This window comes from Rhinopithecus bieti, unplaced genomic scaffold (genome assembly GCF_001698545.2).
Source record: "Rhinopithecus bieti isolate Rb0 unplaced genomic scaffold, ASM169854v2 scaffold_35859, whole genome shotgun sequence".
Classification (NCBI taxonomy): domain Eukaryota; kingdom Metazoa; phylum Chordata; class Mammalia; order Primates; family Cercopithecidae; genus Rhinopithecus; species Rhinopithecus bieti.
The window spans coordinates 688,860-715,001 of record NW_016814962.1 but is presented as its reverse complement, the minus strand read 5'-3'; the positions used below and the strand labels follow the sequence as shown (position 1 = coordinate 715,001).

General features: G+C 55.8%; 1 protein-coding gene and 2 pseudogenes across 2 annotated transcripts; 2 read left to right on the top strand and 1 right to left on the bottom strand.

Annotated features, from left to right (window-relative positions):
* The first annotated feature begins 363 nt into the window (after positions 1 to 363).
* Positions 364 to 2,723, top strand: LOC108515705 (ETS domain-containing protein Elk-1 pseudogene; annotated as a pseudogene).
* Positions 2,724 to 13,824: 11,101 nt separating this feature from the next.
* Positions 13,825 to 14,233, top strand: LOC108515711 (ATP synthase F(0) complex subunit C1, mitochondrial pseudogene; annotated as a pseudogene).
* Positions 14,234 to 21,189: 6,956 nt separating this feature from the next.
* Positions 21,190 to 24,327, bottom strand: TMEM121 (transmembrane protein 121). Of its 2 annotated transcripts, none has more exons than XM_017852810.1 (2): positions 24,275 to 24,327; positions 21,190 to 22,655 (listed from the first exon to the last, which is right to left on the bottom strand). In XM_017852810.1, exon 2 carries the CDS (start codon positions 22,540 to 22,542, stop codon positions 21,586 to 21,588), a length of 957 nt encoding a protein of 318 aa, XP_017708299.1. In that variant the 5' UTR covers positions 22,543 to 22,655; positions 24,275 to 24,327; the 3' UTR covers positions 21,190 to 21,585. The 2 variants fall into 2 exon arrangements, with proteins under 2 accessions (XP_017708299.1, XP_017708298.1); XM_017852809.1 differs by lacking the exon at positions 24,275 to 24,327 and adding an exon at positions 23,909 to 24,237.
* Positions 24,328 to 26,142: the final 1,815 nt, after the last annotated feature.

Genomic DNA, 26,142 nt, shown 5'->3' with positions numbered 1-26,142 from the left:
TCTCAGCCTCCGGAGTGGTGGGGATTACAGGCATGTGCCATGTCACCTGGCTAATTTTTTTATTTTTTTTATAGTGACAGGGTCTCATTAAGTCGCCAGGACTGGTCTTGAACTCCTGGTCTCAAACGATCCTCCCACCTTGAACTCCCAAATTGCTGGGATTATGGACAGGAGCCACCATGCCCGGCCTAAACTCCAGGGGTAAGGCCATTCCAAAGCGTCCAAGTCGACTCTACTGAAATGCCCCCAATAGGCCACCTCAAGTATTTACTAGTGATAGTAAACCACCTTACCCACTGGGCAGAAGCTCTCCCCTTCCCACATGCAACAGCCAGTAATGTCGTCAAAGCCCTGTTAGAACGTACAATACCCAGGTTTGGACTAATAGACACCATTGATTCAGACAATGGGGCCCACTTTACCAGGCTCATTATTAAAGGGCTAACCCAAGCACTAGAAATAAAGGGAGAATACCACACTCCCTGGCATCCACCCTCACCAGGAAGAGTAGAAAGAATGAAGCAGACTCTAAAAACCCGCCCACCTAAATTAATTCTAGAAACCCGGTTACCGTGGGCTGTCTTCCCATTGCCCTGTTAAGGGTCCGAACTGCTCCCTGAAAAGACACCGGCCTATCCCCTCATGAAATGCTTTATAGGTTGCCTTATTTAAGTTCCACTACTGACCTCCCAACATTTGAGACAAAAGATCAGTTTCTTAAAATCTGTGTATTCAGTCTGTCTTCTACCCTCTCCTCCCTTGAATTCCCAGCTCACCAACACCAGCCCCGAAATCACGTTCTCATCAGAAGCTGGAAAGGGGAAAAGCGTGAACCCACCTGGGAAGGGCCTTATCTGGTGCTCCTAACGACCGAGATGGCAGTCGGACCGCTGAGAAGGGGTGGGCCCACCATACCCGAGGCAAAAAGGCCTTGCCCTCTCCAAAGTCATGGACCTTCATCCCAGGACCAGTCCCCACCAGAGTAACGTTAAAGAAAAAAGCCTAATCGGCCTGTCCGTTTTTCCTCTTCTCTTTCCCTTAGCTACCCCACATCTCATTATTAATGTAATCAGGGCAAAGTCGCCCCAAATCATTACTTTTGATGCTAGTCTTGTTATATGTTGTGGAGACTTGCAAAGTCAAAGGCAGCTCTCTACTTCAGAAAAGTATCTGCGGAAAAAAAATAGCTCTTTTTCATTAATCAGACATAATGGAAGACAACGTGAAGCACAAGACATTATCTTGATGAAACACAAAAATCTTAGTCTCCTAGGCCAATTGCTCAAAAGGTAAAGAAAATCCTTCAGACCGCCACCGCCGCCTCAGAACCCAGGCCTGGGGGGCGGTGGGGCAGTGTATGGAGCCCCCGCCCCCCGGAGCTGCCAACATTGCCAGCGCCACCGCCACGCTACACACAGGTACCCCCGGATGGCGTGAGCGCTCCCCCAGCGATGGACGCATCTGTGACGCTGTGGCCGTCTCTGCTGCAGCTGCCAAGAGAGCAAGGCAATGGCCACCTCGCCTGGACTTCACGGGATGGTGGTGAATTCAAGCTGGTGGATGCAGAGGAGGCGGCCCGGCTGTGGGGGCTACGCAAGAACAAGACCACCATGAATTACGACAAGCTCAGCCGGGCCTTGCCGTACTACTAAGACAGGAACATCATCCGCAAGGAGGGCGGCCAGAAGCTCGTCTACAAGTCAGTGTCCTATCCTGAGGTCGCAGGGTGCTCCGCTGAGGACTGCCCGCCCCAACCCGCGGTGTCTGTTAGCTCCGCCATGGCGAATGTGGCCCCTGCTGCTGTACCTGCCGCCCCGGGGAACACGGTGTCAGGAAAGCCAGGCACGCCCGAGGCTGCAGGAACGGCCGGCCCTGGCGGTTTGGCGCGCAGCAGCCGGAACAAGTCCCTGCGCTCGGGTACTTCACCTGCACCATCCAGTCTCTGCAGCCACAGCCGCCCCTCAGCCTCGGCCTGCTGTGCTGCTCCCCAACGCCGCTCCCGCAGGAGCAGCAGCGCCCCCGGGGAGCAGGAGCACCCGTCCAAGCCGCCTGCAGGCCCGCCTGGAGGCCGAGGAAGCCGGCTTGCCTCCGCAGGCCCTCCTGACCCGGCCCGAGGCCCCAACCCTGAAATCGGAAGAGCTGAATGTGGAGCCGGGTTTGGGCCGGCCTCTGCCCCCAGGCGTGAGAGTGGAAGGGCCCGAGGAAGAGTCGGAAGTTGCGGGAGCGAGAGGGTTTGTGCCGGAAACCGCCAAGGCCGAGCCCGAAGTCCCTCCACGGGAGGGCGTGCCAGCCCGGAGGCCCCGGTCGTTACGGACACCGCAGGGCAGCCGGCGGCCACGCGGCTTCCAGCCCTGAGAGCTTCCAGCCGCAGAAGGGCCGGAAGCCCCGGGACCTAGAGCTTCCACTCAGCCCGAGCCTGCTAGGCGGGCCGGGACCCGAACGGACCCCAGGATCGGATACTGGCTCCGGCCTCCCGGCGCCGAGGCCGGCGCCCACCCCGTCCCTGCTTCCTACGCATACATTGACCCCGGTGCTGCTGACACCCAGCTCGCTGCCTCCCAGCTTTCACTCTGGAGCACCCCGAGTCCCACTGCGCCCCGTAGCCCGGCCAAGCTCTCCTGCCAGCTTCCGTGCAGTGGCAGCGCCCAGGTGCACACCCCTTCCATCAGCGTGGGTGGCCTCTCGACCCGGTGGTGCTCTCCCCAGGGCCCCAGAAGCCATGACTGCCACCATCACCACCATCATCCCTTCTGGGGTCACTCCATCCATGCTCTCTCAAGGAGAAACAGTTCAACTGAAAGACTCATGCTCTGATTGTGGTGGGGTGGGGATCCTTGGGAAGAATTACTCCCAGGAGTAACTAACTCTCATTAACTCCTCCACAGAAAACACACAGCTGCCACAGCTTCTCTCTTTTCTGTCCGTCCCCCAGTGGCTGCCCTTACACGTTTCCTACTTCAGTGGTAGGGGCGGTTTGTTTATTTATTTTTTGAAGGCCACTGGGAGGCGACTGACCTAACCTTTTAGGATGGTGAGGACATCTCCCCCACCTCCCCACTTTTTTCCCCAAGACAAGACAATCAGGGTCTGGCTTAGACCTTTCTTTATTCCTCAGCCTGCGCTTGGGGAGATGAGGGAGCCCTGTCTGCATTTTCGGATGTGAGTAGAAGAGTTAGTTTATTTCGTTCTATTATTCCTGGCCATACTCAGGGGTCCAGGAAGAATTTGTACCATTTAATGGGTTGGGAGTCTTGGCCAAGGAAGAATCGCCCCCTTGAAATAGAAGTTTCCACCTCCCCAGCCTTTCTCTCAGACAGCTTATCCTTTTTCAACCAACTTTTGGCCAGGAAGGAATGTCCCTTTGTTCTTCCCCTGAGAAGCCATTCCTTTGTCTGCCAAACTCCCTGGGGTCCTGCCTGTTTTCCCCCAGTGGAGGGGATTTTTGGGGGTGGTCCCCATCTGGGGGGCCCCTCCAGCCAGTACTCTAGGTCTCCCTGTCTCTCCTCTGCTGCCATTTTGACAGTATAATCTATTTTTAAATGGGGATTTTCAATAGGGGAGAGGGAGTCATCTCTTCCTATATTTGGTGGGGTGGGTGGGAAGGAAGGGATCTGGGGGGGTATCTTCCTGCCGCCTCTCCCCACAAGTGTTTATTTATGATACCAAATGTGTATTTTCAGATCCCTCTCTCCCAGCTCCCCAGTTTCCTGCAGGTGGGTACGAAGGACCCTTTCAATGTCCCTGGAGTTGGGAGGGAGGAATGGGGGACATAAAGCCTGTCCTGTCTCTATTCTAGGTAGGAGAGAGTAGGTTCAAAAGACTGCTGGACTCACCTGTCAGCCCTGGCCCAGCCCAGGCCTCAGGACCTGGGGATTGGTGATTTGGGGGACGGTGCTACACTCGTCTCCACTGTTTGTTTTACTTCCCCAAAATTGACCTTTTTTTTTCTAAAGAGTCCCAGAAAATGGGGAATTGTTCCTGTAAATATGTATTTTTCAAGGTGAAAAAAAAAGAAAGAAAAACTTTCCATAATCAAGAGCAGACCAATATTCCAGGAAACTGTCACTTTAACAGAGAAGACCAAATTCTACTTTTGCATCACTGAACTGTTAATACTAAAGCTAATTTTAATTAAACCTTATAAATAAATCCATCCAGGCTGAGCAAGGTGACTCACACCTGTAGTCCCAGCACTCCAGGAGGCCAAGGAGGGTGGATCACTTAAGCCCAGGAGTTTGAGACTAGCCTGGACAGCATGGGGAAGCCCTGTCTCTACAAAACATACAAAAAAAAAAAAAATTAGCCAGGCATGGTGGCGTGTGCCCATAGTCCCAGCTACTTGGGAGGCTGAGGTGGGAGGATTGCTTGAGCCTGGCCTCCAGGCCTCAGTGCTGAGTGTCACTGCACTCCTGCCTAGGCAACACAGTGGGACCCTGTCTCATAAATAAATAAATAAATAAATAAATAAATAAATAAATAAATCCAGCCAGGTGCAATGGCTCACACCTGTAATCCCAGCACTTTGGGAGGCCAAAGCAGGTGGATCATGAGGTCAGGAGTTCAAGACCAGCCTGGCCAACATGGTGAAACCCCGTCTCTACTAAAAATACAAAAATTAGCTGGGCATGGTGGTGGGTGCCTGTAATCCCAGCTACTGGGAAGGCTGAGGCAGGAGAATCGTTTGAACCCAGGAGGCGGAGGTTGCAGTGAACCGAGATCACACCACTGCACTCCAACTTGGGCAACAAGAGTGAAACTCTGTCTCAAAAAAATAAATAAATCCCATCACAGCCAACTTTGACCACATAAGATCCCTTTTCCACAATCCTTTTACAACTTTTTTTTTTTTTTGAGACAGAGTCTTGCTTTCGCCCAGATCAGAGTGCAGTGGTGCAATCTTGGCTCACTCCACCTCCCGGGTTAAAGTGATTCTCGTGCCTCAGCCTCCCCAGTAGCTGCAATTATAAGCATGTACCACCACGCCCGGCTAGTTTTTGTATTTTTTGTAGAGATGGAGTTATGCCATGTTGGCCAGGCTGGTCTCTAGTTCCTGGCCTCATGTGATCCACCTGCCTCAGCCTCCCAAAGTGCTGGGATTACAGGCGTGAGCCACCATGCCTGGCCTCCTTTCACAATCTTTTTCTTTTAATGTATCAGCTGTTTTTCTTTTTGTTGTTGTTGTTGTTGTTCTGTTTGTTTTTCGAGACAGAGTTTCCCTCTTGTTGCCCAAGCTGGAGTGCAATGGCGCGATCTCAGCTCACTGCAACCTCTGCCTCCTGAGTTCAAGCAATTCTCCTGCCTCAGCCTCCCAAGTAGCTGTGATTACAGGCATGCACCACCACACCTGGTTAATTTTTGTTTGTTTGTTTGTTTGTTTTTAGTAGAAATGGGATTTCACCATGTTACCCAGGCTGGTCTCGAACTCCTGACCTCAGGTGATCCACCTGCCTCAGCCTCCCAAAGTGCTGGGATTACAGACGCCCCTGGCCTCAGCTGTTTTTTCTTACATTTTTGTCTCTCTTATTCTGAAACAGCCAGTCATTATCTTTCAGTACATAATTGATTAATATTACTCCTCTTCCTTTAACAGAAAACACAACCTCATGTCTTATAACTTTTCTTACTAAAATTACTCCCTATATATTTTGCATACAAAGTTTCTTTATTATTCTAATTGTTTTAATTACATATATTTTCAGAATTTTAATCCTTAGAAATTGTGAATTGTCTGTCACCAGCATTCTGTAGATTAACATTTCATACTTTTTAAAAACATGTGCTTCCTCATAGTGCAGCTTCTCATGTGATTAACAGACCCAAATATGTTTAGCTTTTCAATACCACATAAAAACGAGATGCCGGGCCAGGCACAGTGGCTCGTACCTATGATCCCAGCACTTTGGGAGGCCAAGGCAGGAGGCTCACTTGAGCCTAGAAGGTTGAGACCAGCCTGGGCAACACAGCAAGATCCTGTCTCTACAAACAAATTAAAAGTTAGCTAGGTGTTGTGGCCCATGCCTGTAGTCTTAGCTACTGGGAGGCTAAGGCTAGAGAATCGTTTGAACCCAAGAGGTTGAGTTTGCAGTGAGCTATGAGCACACCACTGCACCCGGCCTGGGTGACAAGTGAAACCTTGTCTCTAAAAAATAAAATTTAAAAATTGTTTCACAAAGAATAGAAACAGAATGTATAACTTCTAAATCAGAAGAAGAAAGATTAAGTGAGGAAAATAACTCCTAAAGAAATAAGGAAACAATTTAAAAGATACTGAGGAAAAGCAAGATAAATAGAAACACAAAATAAGGAGGTAGAAATAAATATGACTAATGAAAATAAAAAGATATGGACTACATTCTCCAGTTAAAAGATGGATGTTCTTAATCCCGCTATGTGGTTTTTCAAAAGACACACACAAAACGAAATGACACAGAAGAGCTGGGGGGAAAAGATAAACCAGGCATACAGTAGTGTATGCATACATACATTTTTGTGAGTTTTGTGGCATTTTACTCTCAGGCAAAATTGATGTTTTGGGGAAAAGCATTACTAGAGATGTTTTAAAGGGCATGAAATACTGATTATTATAGTATCTCCACATGAAGTACCTACAATGACCTGGGGGCAGTTCTCAACCCCTTAGTTAAATTAACCCCCATTTTATAGGTGAGGAAAGGCAAGCACAGAACAGTCAGGAAGTATTTTCTGAATTTTCATGGAAGCTATCTTTTCAATTATTTGCCTTATGATTTGTGCTTCCAAATTTTTATTTTAAAACTTTTTCCCTGCTCCAACATCAATAAGTGATCCTCCTTTCTTTAGCATTAACTTTATAGTTAATTTATAACAATTCACAGATCTATAATCTGGCTCAAGTCCACGCTCATATGGAACAAGTGGTGGAGGCCCAGTTTTTATTTTTCTCTGTATAGTGAGTCCATTTTGCCAATACCATTTATAAATAATCTTGTCCCATTGATTTGTGATGTTTTCTTTTTATCTTATATTAAGAGTGTGTGTGTGTGGTAGCAGTAAATATTGCTCATATTCAGTGGTTCTCTACTTCTAGGAGCACAGAGTTACTCCTCCCTCACCCCTTGGCATTGTCATTCGTTCTGGCCAATGATATTTGAGAAGTGATGTATGGAACTTCCAGGTCTAAGCATTCAATGGCCAGAATCCCTCTCCATTCCTAGCTTCCCTGCTATAACTGTGATGACAACCTTCTTAGTTCATAGTTTTCTATCCTTCTATTTTTCAACTTGTGTCTTCTTTTGTTTTAATTATAAAGTTGCTCTTGGAGGGCTCGTTTCTTTGTTTGTTCATTTGTTTGTTTCAGAGACAGGGTCTTGCTGTGTTGCCCAGGCTGGACTCAAATTCCTGGACTCAAGCAATCCTCTATCCCAGCCTCCTGAGCCTGAGTAGCAGGGGCTATAGGCAAGTGTCTGCCACTATGCTTAGCTTTGTCTCATCCCAATTTTTTTTTAATCTCAATACAAGAATCTCTATTTTTTAACTGATCACTTTAAGCCATTAATATTTATTGTGATTACAACTGTATTACAATTTAGTTATATCATCAAAGCTATTTTTTATTTGTTTCTTCCATATTTCCTGTTTTCCACTGAATAGATTACATTTTTTTCCACTGGTTTAAAAAATAGTACTTATAATTTTTATAGTGATTGTTCTTAAGATTAATTTGTAATTAGCTTACTCATTTACTGAATATATTAATTCATAAATATAATTCATATTCTCCCAACAAGATATATGCTTTAGCATAATCTTAGTTCCTTGATTAATTCCACATCCAGCATCATATTGATATTTTCTGGAATTTTGGTTATGGGTAATTGTGGACATATTATCAATTTTTCATTTTCAAAATATTAGCTGTTATCCACAGTATATTATATAGGTATATATCATGATACTAACAATAACCTGTACTCGTTACTTCCTGTATCTCTTGCAACAGCTCCTGGGATTTTCCCTTCCTTCGTGAGAACTTTTTCCTACAGTGTTTTCAATGTGGGTCTCTGTACAGCAAGTAGTCTGAGGCCTCTTTTGCCTAAAAATGTTTTTATTATACCCTCACATTTGAATTTAAAAATTTGCTGGATATAAGATTATAGGTGTAGGCTGGCCATGGTGGCTCATGCCTGTAACCTCAGCATTTTGGGAGGCTGGGGCAGGATGATTGCTTGAAGCTAGGAGTTCAAAACCAGACTGAGAAACACAAGGAAACCCCATCTCTACAAAAAATTAAAAGATGAGCCAGGTGTGGTAGCACGTACCTGTGCTCCTAGGTACTCAGGAGGCTGAGGTGGGAGGATTTGCTTCAGCACAGGAGTTCAACACTGCAGTGAACTGTGATTGAGCCACTGCACTGCAGCCTGGGTGACAGTGCAAGACCCTGTCTCAGAAAAAAAAAAAAAAAAAAAAAAAAAATGGGGGGGTTAAAAGGGGGGTTTTTTTTTTGATACCTTAAAATAATGTGTAGTCTTTTGCATTGTTGAATCATGTTGAAAGGTCTGAAGTCGGTGTGATTCTTACCCTTTATCCACGACCTGCTCTCTCATTAAAACTCTTTCCTTCTTTTCAAATTTTTTTAAATTTTCCCTTTTTTTCTAATATTCTTAAATTTTAATATAATTGTGACTAGGTACCGATTTTCCTCATATCACCTTTTGGAATTCTGTGGCGTCTTTCCTCCCTAACGTTTGAAAATCCCTCTCACCTTTTTCTTCTGCTCTGTCCTCCCACCCACTTCTCTCCTCACAGTCCCTGTCCTTCTTCCTGTGCCCCGGCTGCTTTGCCAGGATTCCTTCCCCTCGTTTGTCACTTTGCAGATTGTTTTCCTCCGCTGCGCCTGTCCCACTGTATTTCAGTTACCACATTTTTCTCAATCATTTTTTGATACCTGAAATTCCTACTTAGTTCTTTGTGCTCCCTGTTATCGCTTTCTGCTGCTAGTATCTTTCCTTAATACGTCAAGGATGTTACCGCATTTATCCTCAACTCTTTGCCCAGAGCTTCTGACCCTCCTGCTGCACACAAGTCATGCTGTGGAGGGCGCTGTTTTTCTCTCGGGCGCTGTTCTCGCCAGGCGTCTTGTTACTTTGGCCTGGGAGGGTTTGTCCCCCAGAGCGGCTCAGTTCCTCTGACTTCCGGTGTGGCCTGGGGAAGTGCTGAAGGCCACAGCCCGGTCTGGGTGGGTCCTGGCAAGCTTTGGAGAGAGGAAGAGGGAGCAGAGAGGCCTCGCCACCCTGGCTCAGCCGGTGAGCCTTCCTATTTCTTGCCGCACCACCGGGCTGCCCTCTAGCCAGGCTTCACCTTCCCGTCTCCAGGATGGAGAAGGCTGGAGGGGGTGGTCTCCACAGTTGCAGCCCAGCCCGGGAGACGTGGACGGAGTAGGCAGGCAAGGGAATGGAAACGCGGCGGGTGTGCTCCAATTGGGATTTTCCATGGAAGGTCTATCTCCAAAGGAACTAGAGGTTAGAGTGGGATGAGTGGGATGCGGAAACCGCGAGGGTCAGTGCAGGAACCTGAGGCTGCCAGCATCCAAGCTTTGCAGCCCAAAACCCAGCGAGGCGAGGGTCCAGCACAAAGGGAAGCTGTGTGGACCCAGCCGCCTCTGGAAGGACAACGGTCTTGGGAAAGTTGTCAGAAGCAAAATGGAATCAAAATGAGAAAAAAAAAAAAAATCTGACAAACAGAGCAGAAAGGAGAAGGGCAGAGGGGGTCGGGAAGGGAGAACCAAAGGTGCCCTGCAGCCTGACAAAGCTCCCGGAGCTGCGTTGGCCACAGGTTCCCCAACTCCTCCCCACAGCGTTGCCACCACCAGGAAGCACCCAAAGGATGCCAGCGGCAGAGGCCCGGGTGCCCCCACCAAGTTTCGCCAAGAAAGGGTCAGTCGTGAGAGCAGAAGGCAGGGAGATGGTTCCTGAGGGTTCCCTCCACCTCCCCGGGGCCTTCACCCAGTCTGCAGCCCTCACCCCACATGGGGCCAAGACAGTATCCAGCCTGCCCGGGGCTCTGCAGCCCTAAGCGTTTGCCACTGGAGTCAATATGTCTTCCTATGCATGCAGCTTCTCCAGGGTGATTTGTTTCATTTTTTTGAGACAGTGTCTTGCTCTGTCATCCAGACTGGAACGCAGTGGTGTGATCATAGCTCATTCCGGCCTCCACCTCCTGGGCTCAAGAGATCCTCCCACCTCAGCCTCCCAAGGACCTGGGCTACAGGTGCACACCACTATGCCCTGCTAATTTTTTAAATTTTTTGTGGTGACAGGGTGTTGCCATGCTGCCCAGGCTGGTCTGGAACTACTTGGCTCAAGGGATCCTCCCTCCACAGCCTCCCAAAGTGCTGGAATTCTAGGCGTGAGCCACCGCACTTGGCCCGGGGTTGATTTTGTTTTGTTTTGTTTTGTTTTGTTTTTGAGACAGAGTCTCACTCTTGTCTCCCAGGCTGGAGTGCAGTGGCACAATCTCGACTCACTGCAACCTCCACCTCCCAGGTTCAAGTGATTCTCCTGCCTCAGCCTCCCAAGTAGCTGGGACTATAGACATGGCCACCACACCCGGCTAATTTTTGTATTTTTAGTAGAGATGGAGTTTCACCATGTTGGAGTTTCACCATGTTGGCCAGGTTGGTCTCGAACCCCTGACCTCAAGTGATCCACCTGCCTCGGCCTTCCAAAGTGCTGGGATTACAGGTGTCAGCCACCACCCCCGGCCCAGAGTTGATTTTTTATTAACTTTCTTTGCCCTGGGCAGGACCAAAGGCCCTCATATTCTGTTTCTCAAAGGGGGCTGTATGTGCATAAATATATGGACATCATTTTACATAGATTCTATATTATGTATCATCATAAAATTTTAATGGAAAAAAGTATTATCAAATCACCTAAAAGTGCCGGGCATGGTGGCTCACGCCTGTAATCCCAGCACTTTAGGAGGCCGAGGCGGGTGGATCACCTGAGCTCAGGAGTTCGAGACCATCCTGGCTAACACAGTGAAACCCCGTCTCTACTAAAAATACAAAAAATTAGCAGGGCGTGGTGGCATGCAGCTGTATTCCCAGGTACTCAGAAGGCTGGGGCAAGGAGAATCGCTTGAACCCGGGAGGCGGAGCTTGCAGAGAGCTGAGATGCCATCACTGCACTCCAGCCTGGCGAGACAGCAAGACTCCGTCTCAAAAATAATAATAATAAATAAATAAGTATAAAATAAATCACCTAAAAGCTGGGGAACAAGAAGGATACCTTAACTTACATGAAAATTGATCATCTGGGCCAGTTCTGAAGCTTGTCACAATTCAGATTTGTCAGAAACTGGATCCAGTGAGCACCATTGCCTGCCCCAGACCCAATCAGCCAAGCATGGGGAGAGCAAAGAATTTCGAAGTTTAAAGTGTGCCTGTGAAGAACTGCTTTGTGTTGGATGAATAAGTTTAAATTCTTTGAAATCTGGGTTTTTTCTTTCTTTCTTTGGGTTTTTTGTGGGTTTTTTTGAGACAGGGTCTTGCTCTATTGCCCAGGCTGGAGTGGCCTGCAGTGGCACCGTCTCTACTTGCTGCAGCCTTGACCTCTTGGGCTCAGGTGATCCTCCTGCCTCAGCCTCCCGAGTAGCTGGGACCACAGGCACACACCACCATGCCTGGCTAATTTTTTAAATTTTTTGTAGAGACAAAGTCTCACTACGTTGCCCAGGCTGGTCTCAAACTCCTGGGCTCAAGCAATCCTCCAGCCTCAGCCTCCCAAAGTGCTGGGATTGCAGGGGTGAGCCACAGCACCCAGCCCTTGGAAACCTTTTGTAATGCCCAGTGATGTTTGTAATGTGTTGATAGCAGAGACCAAGTCAGGGTCCCTCATTCCTGAACACAAGTGGGACAGAGTCCCAGCCTTCTTGCGGCAGATATCACCATAAGGCTGGGCCCTGGACAACAGTGTGAGTGAGATAAGCTGGGGAGCTTCCACCGGGCCAGGCTGTCGGAGTCTTGGCCTGAGTGTGACCCAGGGCAAGCCAGGGTCAGTCTGCGATGAGTGTCAAGGTTCAGTGTGGACCTGCGCTCAGGGCCTGGGACTGTGAGAGATGTGTCAGTCAGGGGGACGAGGCTCTGCTGCAAAAACAAAGGCCCCAGGAGCTCAGTGGCTTCAGCAGCAAAGGGTGGTCTCCTGCTCGGGTTTTGGTGGGGAGGTGGGATCCGCTCCAGGAGTCACTCAGGGCCCATGTCGAGGCACCACCTTCCTTAGCCCACCCCTGGAACTGCAGCCTCTCCGGGCACTGCAACAGGGGAGATGCTGCTGGGCCACGGTCAGCCAGGAGGTGACACAAAGGTGGCACAGGAGGTGATGCGGGAGGTGACATGGAGGTGACATGCGAGATGATGCAGGTGATGTGGGAGGTGACACAGAGCTGATGCAGGGGTGACGTGGAGGTGACACACGGATGACACGGGAGGTGACAGCAACCCACTGGCCCGGCCCTCGCTGCCGGGGCAGGCAGAGGCAAGGGAGCGGATGAGTGTTCAGTGAGCAGAATCGGGCTCGGGTTCTGGTCAGGAACATCAGCCCAGCCTGGGGCTGGGGCAGGTTTAGCCTTTGGCCGGGCAGGGTCCTGTGGGGGTCGGGGTCGGGGCCCCACTGGGAGGTTCGGTCTCACAGCCGGGTCCCGGCGCCTCCCTCCTCACAGGGACCGAGCGCCGGGCTCGGGAGCCCCCTTGTGGCCATCCGGCGACACTGCAGGCTCCGCTGGCGCCAAGGTCCGGAGACTCCCGCCTGCCCCAGCCAGATGGGGATCTCAGGCAGGTGAGCTTCGAGGGCAGCCCTACCCGCCAGGAATATGTTTGCCCCCCACCTACAGGCCAGCCGTGGCCACGGTCCAGTCCCTCCGTAACGTCACGTGGTGAGGCCTACCCTAGCCCAAGGCCTGCCTGAGTGGGGTCTCTCTGTGTGGCCCTGCACCAACCTCCCTGCATCACACTCCACCGCACGCACCTGTGTGATACCTGTCTCCATCCAGGCATGGAGCCTCTCTTCCTAGGAGGCGTTCCAGAGACGCCCCGGGGGGCGGGGGTCACTCAGGTGCACCCCACGGGTGCAGGTTTCAGATGGGAGACCAGCCCGCACCTGCTGTGTGGCTCCTGCGGTGAGAACTGCCTCCTGGTGTTGTGGATTTGGCATCCGGTGCACAGGCCCACCCCGCCTCACCATCCCCTCCAGGACCAACAGCCGTTTGTGTGCAACTTCCCACAGCAGCCTTGAAAGTGTTCACGGCCGGGCGCGGTGGCTCAAGCCTGTAATCCCAGCACTTTGGGAGGCCGAGACGGGCGGATCATGAGGTCAGGAAATCGAGACTATCCTGGCTAACACGGTGAAACCCCGTCTTTACTAAAAAATACAAAAAACTAGCCGGGCGTGGTGGCGGGCGCCTGTAGTCCCAGCTACTCGGGAGGCTGAGGCAGGAGAATGGCCTGAACCCGGGAGGCGGAGCTTGCAGTGAGCTGAGATCCGGCCACTGCACTCCAGCCTGGGCGACAGAGCAAGACTCCATCTCAAAAAAAAGAAAGTGTTCACTGAGGGAACGCCACACGGACCAGCTCTCAGGGAAATCACTCCCTGGGGCGGATACTCATGAGGGCGGGAGAAAGGTTTCCTCAAGGCGCATGCACTTTGCCACACGTGTTTCCAATGAGCTCCACATTCAGCTTATTTCACAAGCAATGAGTACAAGTGAGTCGGTCACCTTAGGTCACCTTCAGCTGGGCAAGTGCTATGGGCCAGCAGGGGCTGCACGGCAGTGGGAGTGCAGACTGAGAAAATGCAGATCCCCGGGGCATTACTCATCTCTCCAGTTCTGGTCCGCTGTCGTACCAGGAGTCTGATCAGGCCTGTGTCTTTCTCCTTCTTGAACAGCCCAGAGAATTCATCTAAACAGCTTTCCCACAGCCACTCCCCACGCCAGGTGGCCCGATGGGAGTTCCGGACCAGAGCTGTCTCAAGGGACATTCATTCACACAGCCTCAGTTTATTGATGTTGGAGCAGCCCCAGTGGGTGTGGCTGGCTTAGGGGCTGGCATTGGAACAGTGTTTGGAAGCTTGATCGCTGGCTATGCCAGGAGCCTGTCTCTCAAGCAGAGCTCGTCTCCGATGCCATTCTGGGCTTTGCTCTGTGTGAGGCCATGGGACTCTTCTGTTTGATGATCATCTTCCTCGTCCTCTTCATGTGAGGCTCCGCGGGCATCACCTGCCTGTCCCTGCTGCCTGTCCCTACTCCACACCATTCCTGGTGCTGGGGTGTGCTAAGTTTTACCATTAAACACATGTTTATCTCAAAGGAAAAAAAAATTCTCCCCCACATAAATGTTACTGCGAAGACCTGAACCATGGGCCGGTGCTCATCCATATCAAATTTCGCCAGTTGATGGCTTCCATCATCGTTGAGTTTTTCTCCTCGGCCATTATGACCATCAAGGGTGACTCTGTTTTGTAAAATGTTTCAGCATTACACTTTGTCCAGAGGATTTGCCAGCGGCAGGTGTGAGTGAGGAGGTGGCCCCTGGGGCTCTCACACTGCTGGGCAGGATGCAGGTTCGGGTGATGCTTGGGAAGAAAACACTGAAAAATCCAGTGAAGTTACCAAGGTGCAGCAACACAGGATGGCTCCCCTTCTTCACAGTACGACAGCCTCGCCTGGGCATGCGGCACCCAAAGGCAGGTCCCTCTTCCTGGCTCCCTGGCAGCTCAGGGCACTGGCATGTCTAAGTTCTGGGCAGCAGCATGTAGGCAGGTGCCTTGTGCCAGCTCCTGAGACCCATCCCAAAGAGACCCCAGAAGCATCCCCTGTCACTCCTCCACCCTGGCTGTGCTGCAGCTGAGACCTGATGGCGCACCCTGACCTGTGAGAGCAAGAATTACACCCAGGACCCAGGGACCAGGAGTAGGAGGGACCTGTGTCCTGGCAGCCTGGACCACCTGCCCAAACTCGCCTGGGAGGGAAATGAATGTGTATGTTGACAAGCACCACCATCATCCTAGCCTGGGGTAGGGCTTGAGTGTCCCCTCCAACATTCATGTGGAAATTTAATTGCCACTGTGGCAATATTAAGAGGTGGGGGGCTGGGTGCGGTGGCTCACGCCTGTAATCCCAGCACTTTGGGAGGCCAAGACAGGCAGATCACTTGAGGTCAGGAGCTCGAGACCAGCCTGGTCAACATGGCAAAACCCTGTCTCTACTAAAAATACAAAAAATTAGCCGGGTGGTGGCAGGCGCCTGTAATCCCAGCTACTTGGGAGGCTGAGGCAGGAGAATTGCTTGAACCCCAGAGGCGGAGACTGCAGTGAAACAAGATCGCACCACTGCACTCCAGCCTGGCGACAGAGCAAGACTCCGTCTCAGGCCGGGCGCTCGGCTCGGGCCTGTAATCCCAGCACTTCGGGAGGCTGAGGCGGGCGGATCACGAAGTCATGAGATCAAGACCATCCTGGCTAACACGGTGAAACCCCATCTCTACTAAAAATACAAAATGTATATATATATCGCCAGGCATGGTGGCGGGTGCCTGTAGTCCCAGCTACTCGGGAGGCTGAGGCAGGAGAATGGCATGAACCTGGGAGGTGGAGCTTGCAGTGAGCCGAGATCACACCACTGCACTCCAGCCTGGGCGACAGAGCGAGACTCAGTCTCAATAAAAAATAAAAAATAAAAAAATAAAAAAAAAAAAAAGAGGTGAAGAGATGGGGCTGTTAAGAGGTGATGAGGCCAGGTGGGCTCCACCCTCACGGAGGGGTTAATGTCGTTATCTCGCAGTGTGTTTACTATCTGCACCATGGGTGGTTACGACAGCAAGCTGGGCCTTCTCTATCTCTCACCCTCTCCTGCCCCTGCACCTTCTGCCATGAGCTGGCACAGCACGAAGACCCTCGCCAGAGCTGGCACCTCGATCTTGGACTTCCCAGCCTCCAGAACTGTAAGAAATAAATGTCTTTTCTTTGTAAACTAATTCCCCAGCCTGTGGTATTATTATAGCCACACAAAATGGACAGCCTGTTGCATTGGGGATTATGTTTCAACATAAGTTTTGGAGGGGACGCAAATGTTCAAAGCCCAGCGGCCACCATGGGTTTTCTCTCTCGGGGGCAGTGTGATGTTAACGCCCCTTCCTTGGCAGCTGCCCCAGCCCCGAGAGGACGGAGTCCACTCCATATCAGCCACGGAGTGAGGAGAGGCGGTACTGTCCCAGGGAAATCTGGGGCCTCGTGCCAGTGCAGGGTGGTGGGGATGGGTATGGGCCAGGGGCTGCCATGTGTCTGGCAACACTGCTGCTCACCTTCCCACTCTGTCTTGACCTCCCTCTGGCACCCAGGCCCCTTCCTCCTCCTGCCCCCTTCTGCCTCCCTCTGGTGTTCCCCCAACCTGCCCACTGCCTTTTCTACCCTCTCCTCACCCACCTCTTGACTCTCTGCACCCTTTGTCCTCACGCCCAGTGCAGCCCTAGTCACACTCCCGGGGCCTGCCTGCAGGCCCAGCCCCAAAGACAGCGGGTCTCCCTGACATCCTCTGATTGGGGGGTGGCTTTTCCCTTCATCTGTCTCTGGTTAAATGGCGTTACCTTGTTTTTACAACAAATGAAGCCACCTATGCTTCAGCCAGGGTGGGAATGTGGCTTTGCCGCCTCCGCCACCGTTCTGCACTGGCAGTGACTCTGATGGCTTTCCCTCTGGGGTTGCCACTTAGTGCATCTCCATTATTTTACTGCATAAAATGAATCCAATAATGTTTGCTTTTTTATTGCTTAAGATAAGTGAGTTCAATTTCGCTCAATTGGGTTTTTATTATTATGAGGCTGTTTTCCTATAGAAAATGTGAGTGTGCTCTGAAAGGAAGATGAAGGGTCGGAAGTTCAAGCATATTTTATCTTTTTGGATGACTGATCTTGTTGCGTCTGTGATTAGACTCCGACATCTCTTCCCACAAGCAGGTGGAGGCGGGTCTGACCCAGCTCCCAGCCCTACCGTTCTAGGGAAATGAAGGGGGACATGGTCCCACTCTCTGCAGTAAAGGAGAGTGGCTGGGGCTTTGGCCAGGGCGGCCCTGGGTAAGCCGGGCTGCAGAACTTCCCAAGGACTCAGGAGCTCCCAGACTGTGCTGCTGGAATCTCCTGGGAAGAGAATTGTTGACATGTGCTGGGTGAAGCAGAGCTGGAGGCTGGGGTGCTGCCGTGCAGGTTAAGCTGGATGTTGCTCCATGTGAGGGGTTAAATATGTGCTGGAGTTATGTAGAAAGAACTTGATCACCATGATGGCTCTTATATGATCAAAGGCAATTTGCAAGCTCACGGCTTCTGCAGAATGTGAGCCTGGGCCAAGTTGCAGAGTATTTTTGATGTCACGCTGGGGCCTCCTGGGCAATGGCAGAGGGAGGGTGGGCTCCTGCCAGCTGTGTGTGCTGGATCACCAGGCACTCCCATCGCCCCTACAGGATTGTGGGCAAGAGGAGCCACAGCTGAAGCTCGTGCTGAGAAACAAAGCCCTTTGTCTCAGACCCAGGAGTCTCGTGTCTTCTGGGGCATCCATGATACCACAGGCTCACCTGTGGGCAGGTGGCCAGTCATGACACCCATGTCCCCTGCCAGTGGAAGTGTACAGATTGTCCTGGAACAAGCTCTGGACCACAGGACCTGATCGGACACTTCTGAGAAGCATTTTCCTCCTAAGGAGAGGGAGGCACCCAAGGAGGCGCCGTCCCTCCTTCCCTCACACGGATGATATTTTGAGACAATGTGATGCTCGCTGCTGTTGTGGCTCCATCACCAACCCACCCAGATGGTGAAGAAAGATGGGCTGAGCCTGGGTCCTCCATGGCCAGGTGACCCTGGAAGGGGTCACCTCAGACTTCCACAGAGTGACCCGACAATGTCTTCACAGCTACAATCTGTCATGTACTTCACAATTAGAAAAGAGCTCGCTCTCACTCATCTAGAGGAGCCGACTGGGCTGGAGCTTTCTCGGTGCAGCTTCAGCAGCACCCGAATTCCTGGTGGCGGTGGAGCTATGGTGGGGCATGCATACTGCGTGGCCAGGCCAGGCCTCCGGGCCTCAAATGTGTCAGGGCGAGGGACACACACGGGGGTTTTGGCGAGCATCTCAGACAAGGCAGAGCCCTGTCATCTGGAAGTGGGGTGTCTCTTGCCACACCCGCTCATGCTAGGAGAACAGCACACCCCACTCCGGGGCGGTGACATAAGCCACTGTGTATCCAGAGACAGTGTTTATCTTCTCTGCCCCTTGATTGACTCTCTTGCCCTCAGAGGGCTGCAGGGAGAACGAGGGACAGCATCTGGCCGTACTGGGAGGCAGGGGTTGCAGGGCAGGGAGGTATCTGCTGGTGTAGAGGCGGACTAGGCCACGAGAGGGAGCAGATCGCCTGCAGACAGCCTCTCTCTTGGGACAGGACCTCCACTGCCCAATTTCTGTCCCCCACATGCACACCTCCCTTCCCAGCCGAACCACACGGGTGCACCCAGCTGCATCTCCGTCCACACTCTGCTCAGCATCCCAGCCCCGCCTCTTCCCTCTGAGCTGCCCACTTCTCCCTGGCGCCCTTTCGGCTCCCTTTGCTGGTGAGCTGCCCACCACGGTCCTCTCAGGCGCTGACACACCCAGCTGTCTGCCTCCAGGCTGCTGCACCTGCGGGACTCCCCGGGGCCAGCTCCCAAGCCCACCTGAGGAGGCCTCCCTGCTCCTCCCAGGCCCTAACTCCCCAAAGTGTGGCTGTCCCCTGGCGTCTCTGTGTGGGTTGGGCACCGGGGCCCAGCACGGGGCCAGTGGGTAGTGGACACGCATCAGGACTCAGGTAGTGACCAGGAATCAGTGAGGGGACAAGGGAACCGGCTGGCGTCTCCATTGAATCTGGCCATCGCAGGACACCTCAGAAAACTCGGGAAGGGCAGGCTGGAGTGCGACCAGGTCCCCATCCTGTTTCCAGGGGAGATCCCAGAGGCCAAAAACCTCAGGCCAGGAGCCTGACAAAGGCCCCCTGCTTCCCAGCCCTGCTGCAGTCGGAGCCACAGCTGAGCCTCGTCGTGGAAACCGGGTGCCACTGGGCAGGGTGGGGCTTGGTGTCTGCCCCAATGCCCTCAGAGTCAGTTGCAGGGGCGATGGGCCATTGAACCAAGTTGGAGCGGGTAGAGCCAGGGTCCCTGGCCCCATTGGTGAGTGGGGGACAGCTGGGACTTGGACCTCCACTGCCAGGGATGTGGTGGCAGAGGTAGAGGGCACTGGCCTGTTTCAAGGAGCATGGAGAGCAGGGGCCACTCCTGAAAAGGCCGGGAGGAGTGAGGTGTGGGCAGGACAGGGTTGCCTGGGGTGTCCTGGAGCCCCAGAGCCCTCACTGCCCTGAGAGTAGCTCAACTAGGGGAGTAGCTAAACCAGCAGCGGCCAAACCACCTCTGACTAGGGGATGTGGGCTTTCACAGGCCAAGCTGGGCCCACCGCCTCCCTGACTGCAGCCAGCAGGGAAGAGACCACGGGCTTTCAGGAAGGGTTAGAACAGGATGTCAGGAGCCCAGAGCCCCTCAGCCCCATTCACCTATAGCCATGCTGCCCGTCTGTTCCCATGGGATTTGCTGCGGATGCCAGAGCCAAGAGGGTTGTGGGCTCGTGTTCACCCAGGAGACCCTTAAGGCAGGATGGGGCCGGCACTGGCTTCAGCCCAGGGTGGAAACAGGCACCAGCTCCAGGATGAAGCTCGCCCCTCACCCACTGCGACCCACTCCAGACCAACCCTCACGAGAAGGCCCAGGTCCTTCCTCTGGCCCACCACAAGTCCCTCGGCCCCTCTTCTCTCTCCATGCCAGGCCTGGGGCCTTTCCACGGCTGCTCATCACCACCCCTCCCTGGCCCCCCAGCCCCCCCTGACCCCGCAGACCTTCCACTTCCCAATACGATCGTTAGTGGTCCCGGCACAGCCTAGAGCAAGATGACTCAGACCTCCTACCCAGGCCAGTTCCCCGTGCCCAAGCAATGGCGCTGGGAGGGGATGCTGGGGACATGGTCGGAGGTGGGGTCAAGGCTGGGGTTTAGAGGTGGGTGGAGCGCCAGCCAGTCTGATCTGAGCAGGGAGGTAATCCCCGTGACCATGACCCTGACAACAGTGGTCCCAAGGCCAGTTGCCTAGAAGGCAGGTGACTTTCCAAGGCCAGACCCCAGGTGGCCTGGAGCTGGGGGATGAGGACTGTGTGGGGTTGGGGTGCGGCTGAGGTGGCCACCAGCCACGCCCTTAACTGCTGCAGTTGTCCGGAAGGGCACTTGGGGAGGACCCCGCTTGGGGAGGACCCCGCTTATGCAGCCTGCTCCACTCCCATCAATGGTTTTAGCCCCAGATGGCGAAACCTTGCTGCCTTTGGGCCGTGGAAATGCGGGAAGTGGAGGTCCAAGCAGTGAACTGTGACACGTGAGATGTGTGTGACCATCACCCACTCATGGAACAGGCAACTTCAAACAGTCCTTTTAGGGGCCTCATAAAGGGCCCCTCCCCAGATGCTATGGACCTTCCCGGGCCAGATGGATACCGAGGGCCACATCGCAGGTGCAGGGGCCCAGGTGGAAGGCAGGTGAGAGACACATTGCAGATGGGCCTCAGGGCGGGTGCTGCCTGGGCTGGGGCTGCCAGCTTCTGTGCTGGGGCAAGGCCAGGATGGTAAGTTGGGGCAAGGCTCCGTGCTGCTTTTGGGGCTGTGACCTGGGGCTGCCACATCAACTTGGGAACACCTGATTCCATCTGGCTGTGGCTGTCCTAGGCTGGACGAGCCCACGGGGAAGGTGGGTTCCACAGGAGGGGAGGAGGGAACCAGGTATGTGGGGGACACACTGTCATGCCTGAGGTTGAGGGGAGCAGGGGCCAGGACACCTACGGGGCTGGGGGAAGATGGGGTCAAAGTATCCCAGGAAGAGAAGTGGCAACAACAAAGCTGGAGTGGAGGAGCTGTCCCTGGGACAGAGCAGCAGTGGCCCCCAGGAGCTCCTGAGATCCCCCGGGGAAGTGGAGCTGCCCAGCCCCACCAGCATCTGGCACTTGGACACCACCATCTCCCCCGCGCTCCACACACCCCTCCTGGCTCCCGGCCTCCCAGCCTGGCTGGTAAAGACAGGGACACAGGAACAGGCAAAGCAGTGCGGCCTTGGATACAAAACTGTAAACACGAGTCTTTAAAATGACAGAGGCCTCCTTGGCCCCAAAATCTGAGCCAGAGGCCCCCACCGAGGGAGCAGATCTCCGCCCACACTGCCCTCCCTTCCAACCCGGGCGGTCCAGCAGGCAGGGGCTGGACCGCCTCTGCTCTGCTCCGGCCCAGGCCTCCCAAACGGACCCACGCCTGGGGCGGGCTGGTGGAGCTGGGGCTGAGGATCCGCGGTCCGAGGGATTCCTGAGATGAAGAAGCGGCCGCGGGACCCCAGGCACCGGCACTCGAGGCACCTGCCCCTAGGGGAGCCCGCCCCCACCCCATCCCATGCAAACCGCGCCCCAGCCAGCCCGGTATCTCTGCCCCCGAGGGGCGTCCCGGGGGCCGCGCGGGCCCTGTCACGTGTCCAGGGGGTCACGCGTGGGCGAGGAACCGTGGGGTCGCCCGGGTGGGCCGTGCAGCGGCGGTGGCGGCGGCACCGAGTTGCGCTGCGGGGGTGGCGGCTGCAGCTCCAGCGCTAGCGCAGGCGGCGGGAAGTCGCGCACCTGGCGGCGGTACTCCAGGAAGGTGCAGGCCTTGGTGGCGAGCGCCACCACGTTTTTGCCGACGAAGATGGCCGAGACGCGGCTGTCTCGGAACAGCGCCATGTTGGCAGCGCGCGCCAGCACGGCCACCACGTTGACGGTGGCGAGGCTGAGCACCGGGTAGAGCATCATCTTCTGCGGCGCGATGTGCTCGCCCTGCATGCTGACCTCGCTGAGCGCCACGCACGGCAGCACCAGCAGCAGCATGTAGCAGTAGAAGAAGGTGAGGCCCTCAGCCCACAGCGGCAGCCCGGAGCGCGGCGGCTCCCACAGGCTGGCCTGCATGTCCAGCAGGTCCAGCAGGTCCAGCGCCACCCAAAACAGGCGGCCGCGCAGGTCCTCGCGCTTGCGGAAGGTGCGCACGTACTCCATGCGGTCCAGCGCCACAAGCAGCAGGAACAGGCCGGGCACACACACGGACAGCAGCAGCGTCAGCGCCTTGCGCGCCACAGGGTCAGCCGCGCCGCGCCGCGCCGCCTTGTAGTTCTGGAAGATGAAGTAGAGCTTTATCTCCAGCACGAAGATGTAGAGGAACCACAGGATCATGGCGTAGCCGCGCTTGGCCGTGCGCACCTCGGCGCCCACCCACACGGCCACGTAGCGCAGCACCAGCAGGAAGCACACGTCGCCCACCAGCACGATGATGCACACGCCGATCTTGCGCGGGCCCTGGTTCTGCTCCACCAGGTACGCGTCCATGACCGCCATGCTGCCCATGATCACCAGCGTGGTCAGGCACACGTGGCGCCGGTCCGGGGGCGGCAGCACCATGGTCGGCCGCCGGACCCCGGCCTGGGCGCGCGCGGCCCCCACGCCTGGCGGGACAAGGCCCTGCAGCGCTCAGCCGGCGGGCATGGCGCGACGCGGCCTGGCGAGCTCGGAACCTGGGGAGACCGGAGGAGACAAGATCAGAGTGCGGGCTGGGGCGGTCTCCGCCAACACCCCCCAGCCCCGCGTGCTTCCCAGCGCGCCGGGCCCCGAGGCATCGCATACGCCTGCGCCCATGCGCGAACCCGCGGCCGCGAACCGCAGCGAGGCCTCCAGGGGGCGCTGCTGCCTCGCCAGAGCACCCGGGCCTCGTTCCCGCCGCCAGGAAGGAAACGGAACGGACGCGTTTTCTGCCCGCCGCGCGCGTTCCCGGAGCCCGGGGGGGTTTGTCACTGCTGGGCCCGCGCCGCCGTCCCTCCTGGCTCCGGCGGCCCGGACCCCACGCCCGCGCTGCTAGCCCCAGGCCGTTTCCGCGGAGTTCCGGGCGTACCCTCTGCCTGACGCCGCACTGGGCAGGGAGGCGGGCCTGCCCCTTGGCTCTTGGAGTGCCCAAGGAGGCCCCGGCCATCCCAGGCTTTCTGATCCCAGACCGAGAGTCACCCAGGTCCCGATGCATCCGTCCCACAAGCCTCTCCGAGCCTCCCCGCCCCTGCCTGGCAGCCCCCACGCCCCTCCTCCCTGCACTGGCAGGCTCGGTCTCCCCTCCTGTCCACCATCCTGGGCGCGTGGCCACTGCCTGTCCTGCTCCCCATGGCTCCGCATTGCCTTGGCGAGGTGTTGTCCCCCACCATCTGCCCCGGCACAGCCACCCTACTCTGCTCCTGTGCGCCAGGGCGCTGCCTGTGGCTGCCCTCGAATCTCGAGAAGCCCGTCCACCAAGGCCCGTCGACAGGCCCCTGCACCTCTGTCACACACCTGGCACTGGTCGTCATTGCCGTGCTGTCAGAGTCCCCACACCTGGGCCTGCGCACACCTGGGGGACGATGGAGGCCCGCACGCCCGCACCCACCCCAAAGTCACTGGCAGGCTCACTCCCAGCCAGTCCCTCACCCCCTCCACAGCCCCAGGCCTGGGGCTCCGTTTACTGCCCTGTCTAGACAAAGGCATAAAATGTAATGTTCCCGTGACAGTCGGGCGCTCGGACTGCCCTGGTGACACTGCAGCCCCCACTGATCCGGGAAAGCATTGAACTCTGCACTCCCACCCCTGCCGCCACACAGCACCCGCCTCCCAGGATCCCCACAGCCACACACAGGACACCCCCACCCCTCGGAGCACTGACAGGTCGCGCAGAGGGTGCCTTGGGGGTCCTCAGCACATGCCCCTGCCTCCAAGGTTCCCGCACTCCGGGTCCCACCGGGACACTCACCCGGTTTTTACTTCCACTGGATCGACACGTCTGACCCAGAAAGCCCTCTCTGGGAGCACTCCGGGCCCACCTGGGCCTCCCCTAGCTGCAGCCGCAGCCTGAGAATTTCCTCCCTCTCCGCGCCTGGCGGGGCCCAATAGCCGAGGAGCCGCGGCGCCGCTCACCCTTTCCGGCCGTGCCTCCAGCCCCTCCGCCCCACTACGCTGTCGCCCGATCCTCAGCCACTTGGCAGAAGCGGGCCGAGGGCCGCGGGGCTCTGCGCTGGCGAAGGGACGGACTCCAGCCCCCAGCACAGCCCCTACCCGGGGAAGCCAGAGCCCGGCCCGGCCCGGCCACCCCTCCCTAGGGACCTGGCCCCAGGCCCACCTGTCCTGGGTCTCCTGGGCCCCGGCCGAGGCCCCTCCTCGCCCCACGCCCCGCGGCTCAGACCTGGCACAGACTCTGGGGCCTCCAGGCTCTTCACTGCCCGCGCCCCGCAAGGATCCCCGCCCAAAACCAGCCCTCGGAGCCCCCGGGAGGAGGGGCGGGAGGGGGCTGCTGCGCTCCTGCCCCGGGCCGGTGCAGAGCTTGGGCCGCTCCCAGCAGGCTGCGTCTCTGCTTGTCCCCCCGAGGCTTCCCCACGCAGGGCCGGGTCCCCTTCACCCCGCCGGCCCCAGGCCTCGCCCCTGCCGCATTGGCCCCCGCCCCACCCCACAGTCCCCACGGCCGGGAGGTGCAGGGTCGCCCAGGCCCGCTGCCCCCTCCGCGGAAGCAGCCGCGCGCCCAGCCAGTACCCGCCGCCCGCAGATGCTGCGCCGGCCTCCCCCGGGCCCGCCCGCCCCAGCCTCTGCCCGCACCGCCGGGCCTCGCGGCTCTCCCGCCGCGTCCTCGCCCCGCGCGGCACCGCCCCCCGACCCCAGAAGGCCCCGCCCCGCGCCGCCCTCGGCCCGCGAGCCCCGCGCGACCCTGGGGCCTGGGAGCGCAGGGGTCCCGGCGCCCCGCCCCCTCCGCGGCGCCGGTTGTCACGGCGACAGCACTGGGCGGCGGCGCGCAGGACTGGTGGCTCCGGGGAGCGGGGCGCCCTCGTGCACCCCCAGGCCCGGAGTCCGGTCTCCACCCTCCTCTCCCACCGCCCAGAATTGCCGGGTTCCGCCCAGTGCCCCCCGCGCCCTGAAACTCCGCTGCCGCCCCCTAGAGCGACCCCACTCAGCCGGACAGGTGCCCACCGGCCCGGGAGCTGGCAGGGACTTAGGCGCAGGGCTGGCCTGGCCAGCGGGGCCCTCACGCGGAAATTCAGCCTTCCCAGGTTTCTTCTCAGGGCAGAGGAAAGGAATGATGAGCGGGCCCCACCTTCTTCTCCGGCCAGTCCAGGAGCCAAGCTAGGGTTTGGGGACTTCGGCCTCATTTTGTCACTGAGGTGACACTCACTGAGCCCCTCCACCCACATCCTGTCCATCCCGTGTGAGCCAGAGGAGAACCTGAGGGCCCCTTCTGCCTGCCTGCTCTCCTTCCCAGAACTGCTCTCACTTCCCTCTGACATAGGAGGAGACTGAGGGTCAGAGAGGTAAAGGGACGCCAGATTTGGGGGAAAGGCCAAAATTTGAGGCACCACCCAACTGGTAGTGAACTTCCAGATTCTCTTCCTGTATCCCCAGGCCTGGACTCAACATGGCCTGAAAGCCAGAAGTGGACAGAGAGCTCCAGAAGTTCTCTAGTCCTGGCACAAGGGGTAGGAAAGAAAAAGGTCGCCTAATGCTCCCAGGGTGCGGGAGAATGTCCGGGGGGTTTTAGGGTTTGGGAGGACGGGTGTTTTTGGTAGTGGTTGTTTTACTCTTCTCCGTTCTCTGATGCCCCCGCCCCTAAGTAACCCACCAAAGCCATGACCAAGGCATGGGGTTTACAAGCACCTAAAACACTGAGGCAGAAGAGCCTTCCTTTCCAGCCCCAGGAGATGTGGTCCCGTGGTGGGCAGGAGAGATGCTGGGCAGGGAGAAGCAGTAGAAAGCAATCCCATGGGCCGGGCGTGGTGGCTCACACCTGTAATTCCAGCACTTTGAGAGGCTGAGGGGGGTGGATTACCTGAGGTCAGGAGTTCAAGACCAGCCTGGCCAACATGGTGAAGCCCCCATCTCTACTGAAAATATAAAAATTAGCCGGGCGTGGTGGCACACGCCTGTAATCCCAGCTACTCGGGAGGCTGAAGCAGGAGAATTGCTTGAGTCCAGGAGAGGGAGATTACAGCGAACTGAGATCTT